Source organism: Equus przewalskii, chromosome 13, assembly GCF_037783145.1.
Source record: "Equus przewalskii isolate Varuska chromosome 13, EquPr2, whole genome shotgun sequence".
NCBI lineage: Eukaryota > Metazoa > Chordata > Mammalia > Perissodactyla > Equidae > Equus > Equus przewalskii.
This window is the reverse complement of record NC_091843.1, coordinates 27,031,855-27,051,672: the sequence shown is the minus strand read 5'-3', so window position 1 is coordinate 27,051,672 and position 19,818 is coordinate 27,031,855. Positions and strand designations below refer to the sequence as shown.

Here is a 19,818-nt window from a genome sequence, read left to right as displayed (position 1 = left end):
GTGTTTGGCTTTCTGGGTGGTGGGCAAAAACAAACCTGGTTCGGTAACATTATCAAAGAACAGATTATAACCTGGACTGGAATAATATTTGAGGCAATGATATTCATGGAAAAATTTTGCAAATCTTTTTAAATAGAAGACAACCCCCAATTTATCTCCAAGTCATTTTCAAGTACAACCAATGCTTCATAGAGCTTTAAAAATAAGGTAGCTTTGACACATTACATGTGTGTATCAATTTAGACACAAATGTTTATTGAAGTGCCTACGATGTGCCCAGCACAGTGCTAGGCACCAGTCAGGTTACAATGGCTGACTGGTCCTTGCTCTCATGGAGCTTACAGTCTAGTTAAAGAGCCACAGAACATTGCTAAACATTTAAGTGCTTAACTGAGTAGAAGAGACAAGAAGTGCTGAGGAGTTGCGGGAAAGAAGGGTGGAATAGGTACTGGAGTCTTCAAGAAAGGCTGGAAGAAAGAGGACTCCAGTTAGTTCTTGAAGAATGTGTAGGGCCTAGCTTGGTAGAGAGCAGGGAGAGACATTCAGGCAAAGGCACACTAGCAGACATGGGTACGGAGTGGAAGACAATGGTGGTGGAGGGGACAGCGCACACACTGAGCAACCAACCCGGAAATGCAGATTGTAGTCAACTCTTAGGGGGTGCTAAAACTCAGCTGAATAATCTATTCTTTTAATTTTTTTTAGGCATTTGGGACCTTCCACAGACACTTGGGCAGGAGAAATGACATGATGACAATAGATCTAACGTTATGTGCAAAACGGACTTCAGGAGAAAGGTGAGGGAAAAAATTAGAAATTGTGTCAGTAACCCTGGCACAAGATGAGAGCAGTTAGGTGCTGGCAATGAGACAGAACTGCAGGACTTAGCCAGGAGACATTGTTTTCCTCTCCTAAGTGTTAAGAATTTAAAATAGGTATAGTACTTTTAATTCAAATTATACTAGTTTGTTAAAAGGAAAAACATCCAAAATGAGCTTTAAAAAAACACCTGTTTAAACATCTGTTGTTTTTGTGATTGTCGTTTTGTTGTGTGGAAGCAGTACTTTCTATGATTAATCTGCTTTATACATCTGTTTCAGTTAAGTAACTACAGAAAGAAAAATAACTGAATTGCTATGGGTTTGTGACACAGCCACAAAATTAACTTGAAGGTGGGGGAACTACAGTAGTCCCCTCTTATCCAAGGAGGATATGTTCCATGACCCCCAGTAGATGCCTGAAACTCCCAATAGAATCAAACCCTATATATACTATGTTTTTTCCTATACATACATACCTATGATAAAGTTTAATTTATAAATTAGGCACAGTAAGACATTAACAACAGTAATAAAATAGAACAATTATGTCAATATATTGTAATAAAAGTTACTGTAGATCTTAACAACCTCAGCATACAATTTTTTTTTCTTTCCTTAAGTTGAGAACTTTCACCTTTTCACTTGAAGGAAGCCCTTGTGGCTTCTCTTTGGCATATCCGAATTGCCAGCATCTCTACTCTTGTGCTTTGGGGCCATTATTAGGTAAAATAACGGTGACTTGAACACAAGTACTGCAATACCGTGACAGTTGATCTGATAACCAAGACAGCTACTAAGTGACTGACAGGCAGGTAGTGTATACAGTGTACACGCTGGACAAAGGGAGGATTCACGTCCTAGGCAGGGTGGAGAGGGATGGCACGAAATTTCATCACGCTACTCAGAATGGCGCACAATTTAAATCATATGAATTATTTATTTCTGGAATTTTCCATTTAATATTTTCAGACCATGGCTGAATGTGGGTAACTGAAGCTGCAGAAAGTGAGACTTCGGATAAGGGGGGACTACTGTGCACTACAACACTAAAAGGTGTTGTGTGTGCATCTTCTAAAAAATGAAACTGCCATTTATCTTACTTATTAGGAATAGATACTAGGCTTATAAAGGATATTAAGAATGCCTTCTCTATAGGAGAAAAACTTTAATATAAATCTGATTATATATTTATATAGTTTTAAATAACTTAAAATCAACTCTGCTCTAGCAGACTTCTCTGAAGAACAAACACACAAAGGAATAAAGGTGACTTATGAAGTAATTTTAGTGAAGGCAAACATAGTGTGCCCTCATATTAATTACACGGTCCAGGCTGGATTATCCACAGGTAATCCACACAGAGGAGCCAAGCAAATCATCCAAATAGAGGACGATCCAAACACCGACACAGGTTGCCTTTCTCACAAACTTCCTTCTCATCTTGTCTGGAAATTGAGAGATACACGGGACCGTATGGATCATGCGTGTTCTCTCCCACGATCCTGATTAACAGGATTTTCAGATATTATACCATGTCTCCCAGATTGTATCATGTCTCCTCTTTAATGCACTTTATTTCCCTGTACCCTAGATCCCTATTAATAATAAGCCTGTAGCAGTGCAACGTGTTTTAATAGGCTAGATAGCTCATGTTAATTCTTTGGGCATAGACAGATATACCTTTACTGAATAACTGGCTAACTGATGGGGCATTCAAGAGAATAGCTAAGAATATTCTAGAGTTACCAAATCAGCAGAGAGGAGTTGACAACTCTGGAGTAAGAAGAGCTGATGCTTTGATTGATTGATTGATTGATTGACAGTTAGTGATTGGGAGTATTCAGATGGCCTGCTGAAAAGTGCTAGAATCCAGCTAGACCAGCGGATTCTCAAAGTACTGACCCCAGACCACATCAGCATCAGCATCACCTGGGTACTTGTTAGAAATGCAAATTCTAGGGCCCCTCCACTGAATCAGAAACTCTGGAGGCCAAGCGCAGCAATCTGGGTTTTAGCAAGCCTTCCAAGTGATTCTGAAGTGAGCTAAAATTTGGAAACCGCTGAGCTAGACTTACTGGGAAGAAGCTGGCTCCAGACCCATAGTGTGCTTGATTTTCCTGTGGTTAATTCAGTAGTTCCCAAACTTTTCTGCACATTGGAATCACCTTGGGAGCTTCAGAAACTACTGATGCCTGTAGCCCAGCACTAGAGATTGTGGTTTAATTGGTCTGGGATAGAGCCTGGGCTTTGGAAATGTTTTAAAGATCCTCAAGTGATCCTCAGGTGCACACAAGTTTTGGAACCACTGGATTAATAAAAAGAGAACACATATATTAGGCAAATTTTATTTCCAAATTTCATTCGAGGAAATTTCCTGATTATTTCAGAGGAGTGGAATGTTGTCATAATAATATTGCTTAAAATTTAAGTTCAATACCCTATCTAAAGATCTTTATTCTTGTAAACTACATCTTCTAAATTAAAAGAGGCAGTTAATTCCCACATTATTTTGTTTGCAGGAAATCTGTAATTTTGGAGTCAACAAGAGTCTGTGTCACTCTTCTCATTAAATATTCATCTATGCCATTTAGCTGCCCAAAAATGGCATCAGGAACGCCTACACAAGTGGAAAGGAACCGTCTAAGTTTCTGTGCACTTGAGATGGCCTCTGTGATGGTGATTTTTGGCTGCTGTGGTAAAGATGCCTCCCCCTCATCTTCACTTCCAGCTTCATCAGTATTTTCACTGGCCACCATGCCCTGGATGACCTCTGTGTCCATCAGCTCCTGAGAGATGATGAGATCATCATCTGCAGTGACAAAGTCCTGGAAATTTATTTCATTTGGGACACAGGTGGCAATAGCCACTGAGTGCCACAACTTTTCGATGGCAATATCTGGTTCAATAGCTGCTGCTTCTGTGTTAGAATCTGTCAGTTCCATAGGGATGATGCCTGCCTTCTGCCAGCATTTCACCACTGTGGACTGCTTGACTGACCACCACGCTGCAGCAATCATGTCAATGGCCTGCTTGATGTCCACTTTTCCTTGATCCTCATTGCTGTTGAGCTTGAGCAGGATCTGTTTTAGAAGGTGGCTCCTGTACAGCACTTTCATGGTGTGAATTATGCCAAGATTCAGTGGCTGCAGGACGGCAGTACAGTTTGAGGGCAGGTACCCCACTTGAATCCTTTCCAAGCGTGGAAGCATGTTGTGAGCAGAGCAGTTGTCGATAAGCAGGAGGATCCGGCGTTCCGCCTGCTTCATCCTGGTATCCACTTGTATCAGCCACTCATTAAACAGATCCTGCGTCATCCATGCCCACTGGTTGGCTCGGTAATCACAAGGGAGGGAATGGACGTTCTTGAGGCAGCGTGGGTTGGCTGACCTACCAACAATCAATGGTCTCATTTTTTCAGTCCCTGAAGCATTGCAACAAAAGAGTGCTGTCAACCGCTGCTTTGCTTTCTTGCCCCCTCTACAATGGTCCCCTTTAGCAGCAAGCGTGTGCTGGGGAAGCAACTGGAAAAACACTCCTGTCTCATCAGCGTTAAAAATATCATCTGGGCTGTAGTCAGCAATCAGTTTTATAATTTCCCCTGCATGCCACTCATTAACCTTATCTATTCCTAGACCATTCATTAATCTGTCACTATCCTCTCTACAGACTGCTTTCAAAGCAATTCCATGGCGATCCCTAAATCTGTTCAGCCAGCCCACACTTGCTTGAAAATTGTTATAGCCAAGCATGTTGGCCAAGTTCAGTGCTTTTTTCCGAATGACAGAACCAGTCACGAGAATGTTTTTGGCATGGATTTCTTGAAACCAAGCAAAAACAGCCTTATCAATGTCGTCATAGAGAGCATTCCTCATCCTTTTCCGCTGGGGTCCCACAGTTGCCTCCCGCACCTTTTCTTCAAATTTGACGCGATCCTTTAAGAATGTAGACAAAGTAGAAGGAGTGATACCGAATTCTTTTGCTACATCGCCTTTCCTCTTGCCTGAGTCTACAGCTTCCACAACTTTCATTTTCTCCTCCAGGGAGAACTGCCGACGTTTCTTGTTCCCTTTGTTTGCCATCTCCACAGTATGACGGCTGGGCCACACTACCAGGGCTGTGTCTGTTCGTCCTCTTGGCTTGTTTTGCCACAAGTGTGGAAAACTGAGAAGACAAATGGAGTACCTGTCAGGAACCAAATATAAAGGATTCCCCCTAAAAGATGGGTTCAGGTTTTTAAAAACCCTATTAGGAAATGATAATATAAGGTCAAAGTCAAGAGAAGATAGGATTCATGCTACTGACTTTGTAGCGATTACTTATATAGACTCATAGAATGTTTGAAATAGAAGAGCTCTTTCAGAAAATCTAGTTTAAACTTTCTGAGCCTCTGTAAAAAAAATAATGTCTACTCTGTCTACTATGAGCATAGACTGAAATAATAGATGGTAAAGAGCTGTGCAAATAGCAATGTATTGTATAAATTCAAAGGATTATTATCTGGTTTGCTTTATAGATACAGAAACTGAGGACTGGGGAAGGGGCCTACCCAAGTTCATACAGCTCAGATCTCTTGACTCAGATTAGTGCTATTTCTGCCACTTCATAGTCCTACTTGAAATTCTACCAAAATGAGATCTTCAAAGCTCTATGGCCATGTGGCTTGGAAGGATTTTCACTGTGGGAAGATGTTTCTGGTAACCACGCATCGTTTAACGACTATTTACAGGTGCCAAGTGATAAGGACACAGTGATGAACAACATAGTCAAGGTCCCTGCCCTCATGAAATATACAGTGTAGTAAGGGAGATAAACAATAAGCTAACAGATAGGTAAGACGATTACAGAGTGTGATATGTGCCATGAAGGAAGTAAACACCATCCAGCACTAGCAATTTTGGTAATTTCCTGCTTAGACCTTCTATCATGAGAGTCCTCAAAAGACAAGAGAAGCTGCTGTGACCTTATGCTGTGACTGCCCCTCCCTAAGGGCTGATTTCTACTACCACCTCCACACAGCTGTCTATCCATTCATGGCACCCTCCATGGGCTAAGCACTGTGCTCGATGACAGCCATACATAGATGATTGGAGCATAGTGCTTACCACTGAGGAGCTTACCAGGGAAGCAGGGACTACCAACACTAGAGTGTATGGAATACTATACAAGAGGTTACAGAGTACTATGAACTAGAACACAGAAGTGGGGATGATCAACTGGGTGGGGCATGGATGGGCAGTATACTTCAAACAGGAAACAATATTGATGTTGGGCCTTAAAGTATAAACAAATATGAATTAGTGAGATGGAAGGAAATACGTGTAAAGGCAATGAAGTACTGTAGAAAACAAGACGGCACTGTGAGGAAGAAAATAAGTCTTTGGAGAAGAAAGTAAGAGCTAAATCACAGACAGGCCTAGTAAGGATTCCAGCTTGATCCTGGGATAATAAGAGGTCTTTAGAGTTTCTTGGGGTTTTTTGGAATGACATGATCAGATTTGCACTTTAGAAAGAGTCCTTTGGTTGCAGGGTGGAGAACCTAATGGGTAAAGTCCACTTTCCTAAGAGGTAGCCCTAAATCTGAAGATAAAAGCAGGCTAGGCTAGCAGGCCATAAACAGTTGGGATACGTTCATTTGAGTCCAAGAGGAAGCTACTGAAGGATTTTAGGCAAGCAGAAATATGCCTGCTCTGTGAAGAATGGAATGGAAGGGTGTCAGAGCAAAAGCAGGAGAGTAATCAGGAGGCAGCTGCAGGAGTCCAGAGGTGAGATAATGGTGGCCTGGATTACAGTAATAGTAGAGATGGTAAGAAGTAGTAAGTTTGGGGCTGTTTTTGTAGATCTTGCTGATAGACTGGATGTGAGTTGCAAGAGGAGTCAAGGATAACTCCCAGATTTCTGGCTTGAGCACTGAGCAGTCCAGCAGATGGTGGCCATTTACTGACATGAGAACCAGTTACGGAGCATATACTTGGTAAACATAATTTGTTACTTTATATGCTTAATACAGCTTACATGTGGCAAGACTGGGCTTCAAACCCAGGGAGGCTTACCACAAAACCAGTGTTCTGAACAGTATAGAGTGCTATACAGCTTGTTCCGGGAACTACGGCTGTTGAGAAGAGACGTGGAAAGAAAATGAAGCAAGAGCCAAACCAAAGTCTTGTAGGTCAAGGTAAGTTTGAATTTTATTCTAAGTGAACGAGAAGACGCTGGAGGGTCTTAAGTAGCGAGCGACCTAATTAGACTTACAGTGCAAAAAGATCAATCTGGCTGTTGTGTGGAGAAAAGATTGTAGAGGGACTAGAGTGGAGGTGGGAAGAAATTTCTTAGTCCAGGCGGGGGATACTGGTAACTACAAGACTGGTGGCAGTGGTAGATGAAGAAAAGCGGGTAGATTAGAAATACATTTGCAAGATAGTGAGGGTCGTGAGAGGACTTGAACAAATGTGGGACAATCTGTGACAGTGGCGGGAAAGGACAATACATTCCTTATCTGATTCCGGAGCCTCTCCACCTGGCCATTCAGCTCGTTCTGAATCACTCCAGGAACTCACTGCCGTTACTGTGTGTGGGACGGTGGGGGGACGGATGGCGAGCGGGCCGAGGAGGGCGGATTGTTGCGGCGCCAAGAAATAAGAACCCTATCCTGAACGAGTGGGGACAGACTGAGGAGGGCTGGGGTCAAGGCTTGAACACCAGGCGGGGAGGGTGGTGCTGGGGCTCCCTAGGGCCCGACGCGGCTTTGAGAGGTGAGGCGGGGCCTCGACCCCTCACCTCGGCGCAGCCCCGCCCCAGTTACCTGAACGCCCTACGGCAATGCCCCGGCACTAAGTGGCCCGGGCCTCCCACCGCGCGCGGGCGCAGCTTCCTCCTCCTCCCGGAACTTCTAGCCGGAAGCTGTCCGTCCGCCTTAGCAGCCCCTGTCTAAGCCTCTAAGCTGTTCCTATGGGCCCGCCCCTGAGCTAGAGCTGTACTGTTGCGCTTGCGCAAACAGTCGCACGCAGTCACGCGCCGCCGGCTGCTTCCGGTGCGCCGCGAGGGCTGCCGGGACGGGTCTCCCTGGCGATCCGAGGTGTGCTGCCGCTGCTGCCACAGAGCCGGTCCCGCGGCGACGCCCTTGTGCCTGCTGTCTTCCTCGGGCTCCCCGGGGCTTGACCCCCCCCCCGGGGCCCTCGGCAGGCGTCGGTGAAGAGCCTGCGGAGCGAACCTGTGCTCCCACACCCGCCCTCCACGACCCCATATCGCAACTCCAAGGAGGGGGAGCGAGAAGGGCCGTCGCGACTCCGCGCCCTGTGTCGCCGGGCGGCGCCGCGGGGCCGGAGTTCAGATAGCCCCCGGGATGCGCGCGCGAGCCCTCGCCTCCACTTCCTTGTTGCCACTGTCACGACTGGAGCCGCCTCTCGCCGACAGCCGGGAGCGCGAGTGCGCCCGCCAGCCCCCTCGTCGAGCCCCCGGGCCGGGCGCCTCCGGGAATGTGAGCCGCGTGGCTTGCACGCTCCTCCGGGTAAGTCCCGCCCTGGAGCGCCGCTGCACCGCGAACCCGCGGGTGACCTCGAACTGGGTGCTGCGCCTCTCTGAGCCTTGTTGCATCTTCCACAAAGTAGGAACAGGGAGCCTTCGTCGTGTCTTCCCGCATTCAGTGCCTTTTGGGACATCTAAGACCCAGAGAGGGAAAGGAACTAGCCCAGAGTCGAACCGTGGCCCATAGCTGAGCCGTCACAGCCCATCCCATGAGGTTCCGAGGAGGATCTGATGGGATAGTGAAAGTGTCTCTCAAATTTTAAGTACTGCCCTTCACCCTGTTTTACAGATGAGAAAACGGAGGCTTAGAGAGAGTAAGTAGATTGCTCAAGGTCATAGAGCTCTGTGCGGATGCTATTAAAATGTGTAGCGTAAATTAGAATCCTGATCTTCTCCCCTCCAGAGCCCTTTGTTTTAACCTTTATATTATCCTGCTTTTTTTTTCGTCTTTTTGCCTTGGCGTACTGAGGCCTAGGATCTGAAAACAGTTTTGACCCCAGGCTTAAAATGGGGTAGTCTCTTCCTGCCCGCACCCCATGGTGGTTGTAGTGACGTTGTTTCCTGACTTGTTTTGTTCTGGGTGCTAAAATCTTATATGCTGTTTTTTACAGATGCTCGCCTGCAGTTATTGCTTTTCTCTGCAAGACTCTCAAGAGCTGAGAAGTCCATTATTAAGGGCAAAAAAGCACAGTCCCTACATAGCCCTGATTTGAACTCTAGCTTCCTTTACCCAGTGAAGGCACTGGCCTGTCACTTACCCAGCCTAGTTATGGGTTATGTTCTCTTTCAGGGTTGCACTGTGACAGAAGGCAGGGTTGTTGGTTTGTTGGTTTTTTTTTTTTCAATGGGAAGAGATAGCATTTAGAGATGACACAGAACTAGAAGGAACCTTAGGAATAATGTGTTCTTAACCCCGGGGTAGACCTTTAAAATTATAGGTGAAGTGTTGTTTGTCTGCATTTTCTAGGGGAGGGTTTTTCGTTTTCACAACATTCTCAAAGGGATACTTGCCTCCCAATACGTGAGGAGCCACTGATTTCAACCTCTTCATCTCATGTAAGGAACAACTGGAATTTAGGGCGGGCGATAGATTTGTCTGACATCACATGGTTAGAGTTGAGACTTGGATCCACGTCTCCTGACTCAACATGCAGTGTCTTTTTCTCATTATACCGTATCAGATCCTTCATCATTTGTGGACTGAAGTCTAAATGAGATGTGAATGGGCTTTGTAATACACAGATCAGTCCTGCATTTACTACCACAACGTCCTCTTCCCATTACCCCAAATTCTCTTCCAGCAGATTTTCAGGAGCCGCTATATCATTTCCCTCTCATAAAATTCAAGTGGTTTCTGGGAACCTTTCTCCCTCCAAGGGTTGAGTCTCGGTAAAACTCCAACTTAGAACGTGGCCACAAGTAAACTAACTCTTCTTTAACTAGTTATTCAGGATTTTTATGTCATCTTTTTCCTGGGAAAAGCTATTAGTAGATTTTTTTGTTTCTTAGGCCACTGCCAGAGAGCTAATGTTGGTCTGTCATATTACAGTTTAGACATGAGCTGTCCAATACCGTAGCCACTAGCCATATGTGGCTGTTTAAGTTATCGTTGCGTAAAACAAAATTAATTCTGTTCCTTAATCTCGCTAGCCATACTTCAGGTGCTCCATAGCCATAAGTAGCTACCATATTGGAGAGCACAGATACAGAACAGTTCCATCATTGCAGAAAGTTTATCGAACAGTGCTGGTTTACAGGGTTGCTGGGGGAGTTGGGGAGCAGTGTACTATAATGAAAGAAGGCTCAGAGAGTTGAATTTTTGAATAGAAAAATCTGTCTTTTAGGTTCCTATTTGGGTGTGGTGGCCTTGGGCAGGTCGTTAAGCATCTCAGCCACAGATTCTTCCTCTTTAATAATGAGACCTTTCTTTTGTGTGGCACTTGAATATTCTCAAATAGAGTTACGTCTGTCATATCCTTCAAGGATTTTCACTGTACGTCTGTGGTAAGGTGAGTGAGACATCTCTCTTATACGTGCGAGAGTTGAACCTAAAGCAGCTAGAGGACCTGCCCAAAGTCACACAAGCTGGCAGTGTAAAGAAATCTTTTACATATAGGCACTTACTGCATGTTTGAATGAATGATTGAATGAATCAATGAAGCAGTTTGCCTAAGATGATGAGACCTATGAGGGAGGGTCCAGAACTTCTGACTCGTGCCCAAGTATTCCTTTCACCTGTTACCATAAGGAATTCTTGTAATGTGGGGCTCGTCTTTGAGTTGAAGAATTAACTGTGAGTATCCCATGAGTCAGTATAAATGAAAGGGCCGTGTAAGCTGTGATCCCAAATTTGCCCGCTCAGAGGAATCCCTGGGGCACTTGTTAAGCATACAGATTTCCATACCTTCTAGAGATTCTGATTCAGAAGGGCGGAAGTGGATCCCTGGAATCTGGATGTTTAATAAGTACCCCAGGTGCTGCTTAGGATCCTCTGAGTTTGAGCCTTGAGGCCCTGGCAGAGATAAGGGATCGTTGGATTGGCAGGCTCCTGTCCTCTTAAGGGTAGGTTCTTGAAACTTGTTTGTGTTTGACTTTCTTCTAGCCATGGATGCATCATATGATGGTACTGAGGTAACTGTCGTGATGGAGGAAATTGAGGAAGCCTACTGTTATGCCTCCCCTGGGCCACCCAAGAAGAAGAAAAAGTATAAAATACATGGAGAAAAGGCAAAGAAACCCAGGTTAGCCAACGTGTTTTGGTAGCTGGCATTTATGAACAGAAGCTGCTTGGAGAGCTGTTGAGGAATACTTTAGCCTGCGTCCAGATTCATTGAGAGTACCATGTCAGTTGTCTCTGGATGGGCGGTGGGGTTGTGGGGAGAGGGAGGTGGAGAGTGGCTGATTGATGCCAGCTGTGCAGAGGAGTAAAGCGTGTGAGTGATAACTAGCTTGTGTAATCAGTCCCCTAAGTAACCTTTCCCCTGAGAGTGGAATGACAGGGCATCTGTGTCTGTCTTTGCTCATAGTGGGCTTTAAAGCCAGTCATTCCTGCAGAAAGGTGGTCCGTGGAAAGGTAAACCAGACAGGCCTTCGCTTCCATGTGTCTGGATGGAGAAACCTCTGTGCACTGTCTGGGGGTGTTATTCAAATGCTCCTTCGCTTCACTCCCTATTTACATAAATGCTTTGAAATGAAAAGCTGGGTCTTGTATTTACCTCTTCACTACTCAGACGCTAACATTGTACTATTTACTGGTTGACTGAGGGGAAACTTCAAGAAGTCCTTGCTTCCTCAGGTCGGCTTACCTTCTATATTATTACGACATCTACCTGAAAGTGCAGCAGGAGCTCCCCCACCTCCCTCAGTCTGAGATCAATAAGAAGATTAGCGAGAGTTGGAGGCTTCTCAGCGTGGCCGAGAGGAGTTACTACCTGGAGAAGGCCAAACTAGAGAAAGAAGGTTTGGATCCTGTAAGTGATTTTTTTTTTCCCAACTAATTTCTCCATTGGTTCCATGGTGAAAGCCTCCGGGAGACAACCCCGTGTTCTCCTGTGTCCTTTTCTTTTCTTGGGGAAACCTTGAGTTGAGGCCCTTTTGTCTTTTTTGAGTCTGATATTGTCTCTTTCCTTTTTGGTGGCGCCCTGCGCTCTTGTATCTTCTTTGGTTGCAGCAGCACAGGGAGCTGACATTTTCTGAGTATCCACAGTGAGCCTTAGGTTCCTTTTCTGAGTTTTGGCATAACTTGGAGCCCCTTATCCTTATGGATAGTCGTGTTTTCCTTTAATATAGTAGCTTTTGTAGGAATTTCTCTACGTTGAGTTTTCACGTTATCACTCGAATGTAGTGTAATGAATTTGTGTTGTGCCCACCCTATCAGGTAAACATAATTAGCAATTGGGCTTGCATGTTTAGAGGTAGATACAGCTGGTTTGTATAATGCCACATTCTCTTGTTACCACTGGCGGTTGTGAACTATGCTAGAAGCAGAAACTCAGGGTTAGAGCCAAAGATGTTAGAGGAGACAGAGGCTTTGAGTGCTTGGATTAAGGAATGAGGAAGCGTTTAGGTTTGTGTCTGTCAGCCGTTTTGGTATTTCTAGTTCACAGTAATGAAATGCACTGACAACAGTTAACACTGCTGGTTTTTGTTTTGTTTTGTTTTGTTTTAACTGAAATTCCTGCAGGAAAAATAACGTTGTTAATGCAAGTTGAAACCTTTTAACCTTAACTCATTTTTTTCAGTTGAAGCAGTTGTCTCTAACTTCTTTATTGATGATCTAGAGCGAAGGTTCTTTAGGTGTGCAACCACTATGTTATGGTAGAACAGGTTGTATTTTCCCTTAATGGGGCCCATCTGCCCCTGCCGTTTAGCTTATTCTGTCCTTCCTGGCTTGGCATGCCTCTTCCTGGAAGAGCTTTGTGTCACCTGCAGTCTAGAGGTGCCGCTCCCGCTCCCTCCTCTAGATGATTTGTTTATAAAGTGTGAGCCTGGGAAACTCCCTGTGGGGGAGGGAAGGTGGAGTCTAGGAAAAGTACACATACTCCCTTTGGTTTCCCCATTATTAAGTCAGCAGTCTTTTCGCCTATGATACAAGAAAATTTTACCTAATCCTGGAGTGATAAGGTTTTTAAAACTAGACGTTAATGTAAGTCTTTATTAAGACTTTTTACAGAAATTTAAGTCATCTGCAGTGGTTTTCCTTATCTGTATGCAAATTTGTATCTACTGTCGTCTCTACCACTACCACCAAGAAGATGAATAGATTAGCTCTGATGTTAACTAGCTGTGACCTCGGAAAGATCACATATCTCTGAGTCTTGGTTTCCTCATTTGTAAAATGGGGATGATAGTATCTACTCACAATGTTTACAATAGATAATGTAGAGCACTCAGCTGAGTTCCTGGCACACACTGATTTTGTCAGTAAATATCACTCTTCAGTGGATTAAATGTCCAGTGACCATATAAGAAAAGGTGGCACTTAATGAGCCTCTGGGCTGTACCATGACTGGGTGAGGCTTTATGTGCTGTGTTTGACTTCTCCCTGATTGCTGGCGTAAAGGGGAGACCCTCTTGCCTACACGCTTCAGGAGGCCGTCAGAGACCTCGTGGCATGCTGTCTCCTTGGCGGCCCTTCAGGTCTCCTGCCTAGTGGCGGGGCCCATGGTTCCAGTGTTGTTCTTTCCAGTCTGTAAGATGAATGTCATTCAGGCTGCCCTGGTTTCTCTGTGCTTGGATTTGTTAAATCCAGACCATCTTATTCATTTGCCGCCGTTTAGTCTTGTTCTCTTGACCTGTCTGCTTCAAAGGGTGACTTGAAAGTGTCATTTCTCCATTATTTCTCCAGTAAAGTCTCCATAAAGGATTCGATCTGTCTGCTTTCATGTTTCATCTGAGTGCTTCTTTTAACTTCCATCTCTGAGTGCTTCCTTTGTACCCTAAGTACTCCCATCGACTTCTTGCTTTTGATTTAAGAATCCTTCTGTAATTGACTTAGTGTTCCTTTTAAAAGATGCTTTTGAAATTATTTGTTTCATTTAATTTGAGTTCTCACTTAATTGTTCACTTCGACTTTTTTTAATTGGGTAACTTTCAGTTTAAATTGAAAAAATAAAACAAAAGCACCTTTTCCTTGGTGCCAATTAGCCATGCAGGATTGTGCTTCTAATGCCTGGTCTCCTTGCTCCTTAGAAGACCTGACCTTTGCTACTTTCTAATTTTGTGTTTTGGCAAAGCTTACCTCCCTGAGCTTCAATTCTTTCATTCGTCAAAGGGGAACAGTAATAGTACCTAACTTAATAGTGTTGTTTTTAAGGTCAGGAAAGATTTTTCTAAACCTTAAGATTCTAGGTCAGTGTTAATATTTGTATTCCCCCCTCCCCCCCAAATTCAGCCCCGTGTCAGATAACCCCTTCTACATACACATTCTCTCATGAAGGCTTTTAGGCTTCATGATGTGTTCATCCTCTTTGTAAGTCTGGGAGAAACCAGTGATGCCAGAATCCTTGCTTGCTGCCTTGAGTTCCAACCTGACCTGTTGTATTTTATGCTTTTTGGGGTTTTATTGAGCATTGTACATTCTGGTGTTTAAATCTTCTGCTCCTTAGAAATCCTAAAGTATCAAAGCTGGGAAAGAACTCATAAATAGCCCCATTCAGCTCCCTCATTTTACAGATGGAGCAGCAAGCGCTAAAAAGGGGAAGGGATTTGTTCACGACTGTGCCAAACCTGGGATTCCAGCTCACAGTTTCAGATGTCAAGATGAGTGCCCCTTCCAGGGTCTAATCCACATTATCTGTCTCCTGGGTGACCAAGCAAGTAAGGTACACTGGCTAAAGTGTGATTCAAATGAAGGTGACATTGTTGTTGGCAGAGGCTAACCCTATCTAAGTCATAGGTCAAGAGAGTGGAATCTTTCTGCTCCCTTTTGCAGAAAAAAAACCCCCAGAGCTCATAAATGTACATCCATGTGGTCTTACTCCATTTATCTCTGCTTGTCTCCCTTTTCCTGGCTTTCTCGTCCTCAGAACTCTAAGCTCTCTGCACTGACTGCTGTGGTTCCAGACATCCCAGGTTTCCGCAAAATCCTGCCCCGTTCAGATTACATCATCATCCCCAAGAGCAGCCTGCAGGAGGATCGCAGCTGCCCTCAGCTAGAGCTGTGTGTGGCCCAGAACCAGATGTCTCCTAAAGGACCATCTCTTATGTCCAGTACTGCGCCGGAGACAGTGTGTAGCCATGCAGGCATGGCAGAGCAGTGCCTGGCTGTGGAGGCCCTAGCTGAGGAGGTGGGAGCCCTTGCCCAGCCAGGTGCCGTACAGGAAATTGCCACCTCAGAGATCCTCAGCCAGGATGTGCTCCTGGAGGAGGCTTCCCTGGAGGTAGGGGAGAGCCATCAACCTTACCAGACAAGTCTGGTAATTGAAGAGACCTTAGTGAACGGCTCACCAGACCTCTCCACCGGAAGCCTGGCTGTGCCCCACCCCCAGGTTGGGGAGAGCATGTCAGTGGTAACAGTCATGAGGGTAAGTCGCTTTGGTACTGATGTCTTTTGCTTTATCTGGAATTAGTAAAAAGGCAGCTAGCATCACACAGTGTCATTCTGGAACAGTGGTAATTAAGAGTACTGTGGCACTTCTGGTAGGACTGCAGTCCTCTTGAACCTTTTTGCCCCTGGACTTGCTCCAAAGATCTCTCCAGTTTCTTAGGCACTCGTACCAACTCCTCTTGCTCCCGTAGCTGGGATTTTCTTCACGTGAGGTAGCACATAAGGTACATTAGTAGGAGGGATGGAAAAGATATTTGGGTTATTCATGAATCAAAGCCAAGATCTGTCAGACTATCAGTATGAGTCAGGGTTTTATGTTCCCTGAAGATTGTTTCAGCAAGCACAGTGGCACGTTGAACTGTCTAGGAGAATTTTCAAATAGTCTTTCTGGGCACAGAGTACATAGGAAGAAGGAAGTTCTCTTCAAGGCCAGGGTGATGGGACTCAATAGCTGAGAAAGAAGGGGGAAGTCTCTCTCCAGTGGCTCAAGTGTCATGCCAGTGGAGGGGAAAGAGCACCTTCAGTGATCACACAGCCTGGTCCCCTGGAAGTAGGGGAGCTGCCACCATGCCCTTTGTTACCCTGGGTAGGATGGCATCCTCACAGAGGTACGAGTTCTGCTCCGGCTGAGAGGACCAGCGTACTGCAGCCCCGGGGCCAGGACGGATGAGAGCAGGTCCCCCTGCAAGGGAATCCATGCCAGGCCTACATCCATTTTATAATTTGTTCCCTTAGTGAGATTTATGATAATGAAGCATGCCTCTGGCCTGGTTAAGGCAGATTGATAAGGTGCTAAGAGCATTTGACAGGGTCAGAAGAGTTGTATTCTTTCCCTAACTGCTTGTGTGATCTCGGGAGTCCTAAGTGGAACCTCAGTTTTCTCATCTGTAAAATGACGATAGCACATTCCCTGTGCTAGTGGTTTTCTCTGTCTTTATTTCTTCGTAATTAAACTCTTTATTTTGAGATGTTATAGATTCATTTTTTTAAAGGACGTTGGATAAGCTTATCGTCTGTGTGTGTTGGACTTGATCAGTCTTCCAGTGTTGTGGGTGGCACTGGGGGTTCTTCACTCCATCTCAGTAAAACTGTCCTTCTCTCCATGTGCCCACAGGATTCCAGTGAGAGTAACTGCTCGGCACCAGCCACTCAGTTCATCATGTTGCCTCTTCCTGCCTACTCGGTTGTGGAGAACCCCACCTCCATCAAACTGGTCAGTGTTGGGGGTGTTAATGGAGACAGGGCTCCATAAGAATTCTCTTCCAGATAGTTTTCTAAAAGTTTTAACAGCCTTAGGACACCGGGACTGGCAGAGATCTCAGAGTTACCTGGTCCAGGTATTCTTAACTGGGCTGGGGGAGGTCGGTGAATGGAGCTCCATGGGATCCATGAACTCCTTGAGTTATGGACAGACTTCTCCTCCGGAGCGTTTTCCTGGGATAGGTTCCATGGCTTTTATCAAATTTTCAGCAACATACATGGTTTAGGAAAATTGAGGGCCATTGGTCTAGTTCAATCCTGTTAGTGTACAGTTTAGGAACAAGGCCCAGAGAAGAGAAAGGACTTTTTCTCTGTGTGATTCAAGGCTACTGAGCTGCAAAGGACCCTTGTCTTTTGATTTTCAGTTAATGATTTTTTCTATCACACACTGCAGCATCTGGGCTGAGATTTATCCCTAAATATTTCTTGTTTCTTTATGGTATTGTAAATAATATTTTAAAACGTTTTTGAATATCTGATTGTGCAATACTAATATAGAATAATACAATTGATTTTTTGTGTCTTAAAGTTGTATCCTGCAACTTTGCTGAACTCGGGTATTCCAGTAGCCTTTTTGTAGATTCTGTTGCATTTTCTACATAGGTGATCATATTTGTGAATAAAGACCGTTTTGTTTCTTCCTTTCTAATCTGGACTCTTTCTTTTTTTGAAAAATATTTCTTTTTTTTTTTTTGGTGAGGAAGATTGGCCCAGAGCTAACATCTCTTGCCAGTCTTCCTCTTTTTCCTTGGGGAAGATGGTCCTTAAGCTAACTTCTGTGCCAGTCTTCCTCTACTTTGTATATGGGATACTGCCACAGCACGGCTTGATGAGCAGTGTGTAGGTCCACACCCAGGATCTGAACCTGCAAACCCAGGCCGCCAAAGCAGAAAGTGTGAACTTAACCACTACACCATGGGCCAGCCCCTCCTTCTTTCTTTTTCTTATCTTATTACATAGTCTAGGACCTCCAGTACAATATTGAATAGAAATGGTGAGAGCAGATATCTTTGCCTTGTTCTTCATCTTAGGGAGAAAGCATTCAGTCTTTTACTGTTAAGTATAATATTAGCTGTAGGTTCTTCATAGACACCCTTATCAAGTTTAGGAAGTTCTCTTATATTCCTAATTTGCTGGGAGTATTTATCAGGAATGGATGTTGGATTTTGCCAGATGCTTTTTCTGTGTCTCTTGAGATGATTGTATGATTTTCTTTTTTAGTTTGTTAATATGGTTAATGTTTTTTTCAAATGTTAAACCTGCATTCCCAGGGTAAACCTCACTTGGCAATGATGTATTATCCTTCTAATATATTGTTGGATTTGATTTGCTAAGATTTTTGATTTGCTAAAATAGAATTTTTCTGTCTGTGTTCATGAGGGGTGTTGGTCTCTAACTTTCTTTTGTACGGTGTGTGTGGTCTGGTTTGGGTGTCAAGGTGGTGCTTACTTCGCAGAGTGGGTTAGGACATCCTTTCTCCTCGTGAGTTTTCTGGAAGCGTTTGTGCAGTGGTGGCATTGTTTCTTCCTTAAGTGTTTGGTAGAGTTGCCAGTGAAGTCACCTGGGCCTGGAGATTTCTTTGTGGGAAAGTTTTTAATTGCAAGTCCAATTTTTAAAATATACATAGGACTAGATATATATCAGATTATCTATTTTGAGTGAGGTTTGGCAGTTTGTCTTTCAGGGAATTTGTCCATCTTGTCTAAATTCTCGAATTTATTGACATAAAGTTGTTCAAAACATTTCCTTATTCTTTAAAAAATTGTGCTAAAATATACATAACATAAAATTTACTGTATTAACCATTTTTTAAGTGCACAATTCAGTGCCATGAAGTATATTCACAATGTTGTGCAGCCATGACCAGTATCCCTTTCCAGAACTTTTTTGTCATCCCAAACAGAAACTCTGTACCCATTGAACAGGAGCTGCCCGTTGCTTCCTTCCCCTAGTCCCTGGTAGCCTCTCTTTCGCTTTCTGTCTGTGGCTTTGCATATTCTAGGTGCCTCATATGAGTGGAATCATGCAGATGTTGTCCTTGTGGTCTTTTTCACTTAGCATAATGCTTTCAAGTTTCATCTGTCTTGTAGCATGTATCAAAATTTAATTCCTTTTTATGGTTGAATAATATTCCATTGCGTGTATATACTACATTTGCTTTATCCATTTGTAAGGATTGATGGACTTGTTTGTTTTCACATTTTAGCTACTGTGAATATTGAACTTGGTGTACAAGTGTCTATTTGAGTCCCTGCTGTCAGTTCTTTGGGTGTATACCTAAGAGTGGAATTGCTAGATCATGTGGTAATTCTGTGTTTACAGTTTTGAAGAAACCCTTATCCTTTTAATATCTATAGAATCCATAGTGATTTTACTTCTCTCATCACTGATACTGGTAATTTGGGTCTTCTTTCTTTTTTTCCTGATAAGCCTGGCTAGAGGTTTTTAATTTTTTTGGTTTTTTTCAAAGAGTCAGATTTGGTTTCATTGGTTTTATTTTGTTTTTCTGTGCACTTGAAAAGAATGTGTGTTCTGCTGTTGGGTGGAGTGTTCTACATGGTTCAGATTAGGTCAAGTTGATTGACAGTGTTCAACTCTTTTATATCCTTACTGATTTTCTGTCTACTTGTTCTATCAGTTATTGAGAAAAGGCATCCACCTATCATTGTAGAGTTATGTTTCTTTTTGCAGTTCTATTAGTTTTTTGTGTTGTGTATTTTGACTCTGTTATCAAGTACATCAAATCAACGTTTAGGATTATTATCTTCTAAAACTCCGTCTATGGATAGACCATATATCCTTAGATAAGAAAGTTATATTTTAAACAAGAACAGCCACTGCAACCTGATTCTTGGAGAAACTCCTGATTTCTTCTGAGCCCTTGCTCTCTTGGAAATTACTATTCTTTCATGGTCTAATAAGTGTCAGCCAAGCTCTTCTGGAAATTGTTTTATGAATAATACTTAAGAACAAGGGCCACCCCAGTGGCGTACCGGTTAAGTTTGTGTGCTCTGCTTCGGCGGCCTGGGGTTCACAGGTTTGGATCCTGGGCAGGGACCTAGCACCACTTGTCAAGCCATGCTGTGGCAGCATCCCACATAAAATAGAGGACAATTGGCACAGATGTTAGCTCAGGGCCAATCTTCCTCACAAAAAAAGAAAGAGAGA

At 43.9% G+C, this 19,818-nt stretch overlaps 2 protein-coding genes across 8 annotated transcripts in view; one reads left to right on the top strand and one right to left on the bottom strand.

Annotated features, from left to right (window-relative positions):
- Positions 1-226: 226 nt before the first annotated feature.
- On the bottom strand, positions 227-4,900 carry TIGD6 (tigger transposable element derived 6). The gene has a single exon (XM_008534090.2). It carries the CDS (start codon positions 4,898-4,900, stop codon positions 3,326-3,328), a length of 1,575 nt encoding a protein of 524 aa, XP_008532312.2. The 3' UTR covers positions 227-3,325.
- An 87-nt stretch (positions 4,901-4,987) lies between these two features.
- Positions 4,988-19,818, top strand: part of HMGXB3 (HMG-box containing 3) — a 47,341-nt gene continuing 32,510 nt past the window's right edge. For 4 of the 7 annotated variants that reach the window (XM_070569184.1, XM_070569180.1, XM_070569183.1 and 1 more), the window contains exons 1-5: positions 7,762-8,325; positions 10,945-11,083; positions 11,638-11,812; positions 14,870-15,367; positions 16,505-16,603. In XM_070569184.1, coding sequence (XP_070425285.1) covers positions 10,947-11,083; positions 11,638-11,812; positions 14,870-15,367; positions 16,505-16,603 — 909 coding nt within the window. In that variant the 5' untranslated portion in view covers positions 7,762-8,325; positions 10,945-10,946. Of the gene's footprint in view, positions 6,994-7,761; positions 8,326-10,944; positions 11,084-11,637; positions 11,813-14,869; positions 15,368-16,504; positions 16,604-19,818 lie in introns of those variants that run through there. The other 3 variants (XM_008534089.2, XM_070569182.1, XM_008534087.2) reach the window with 1 other exon arrangement.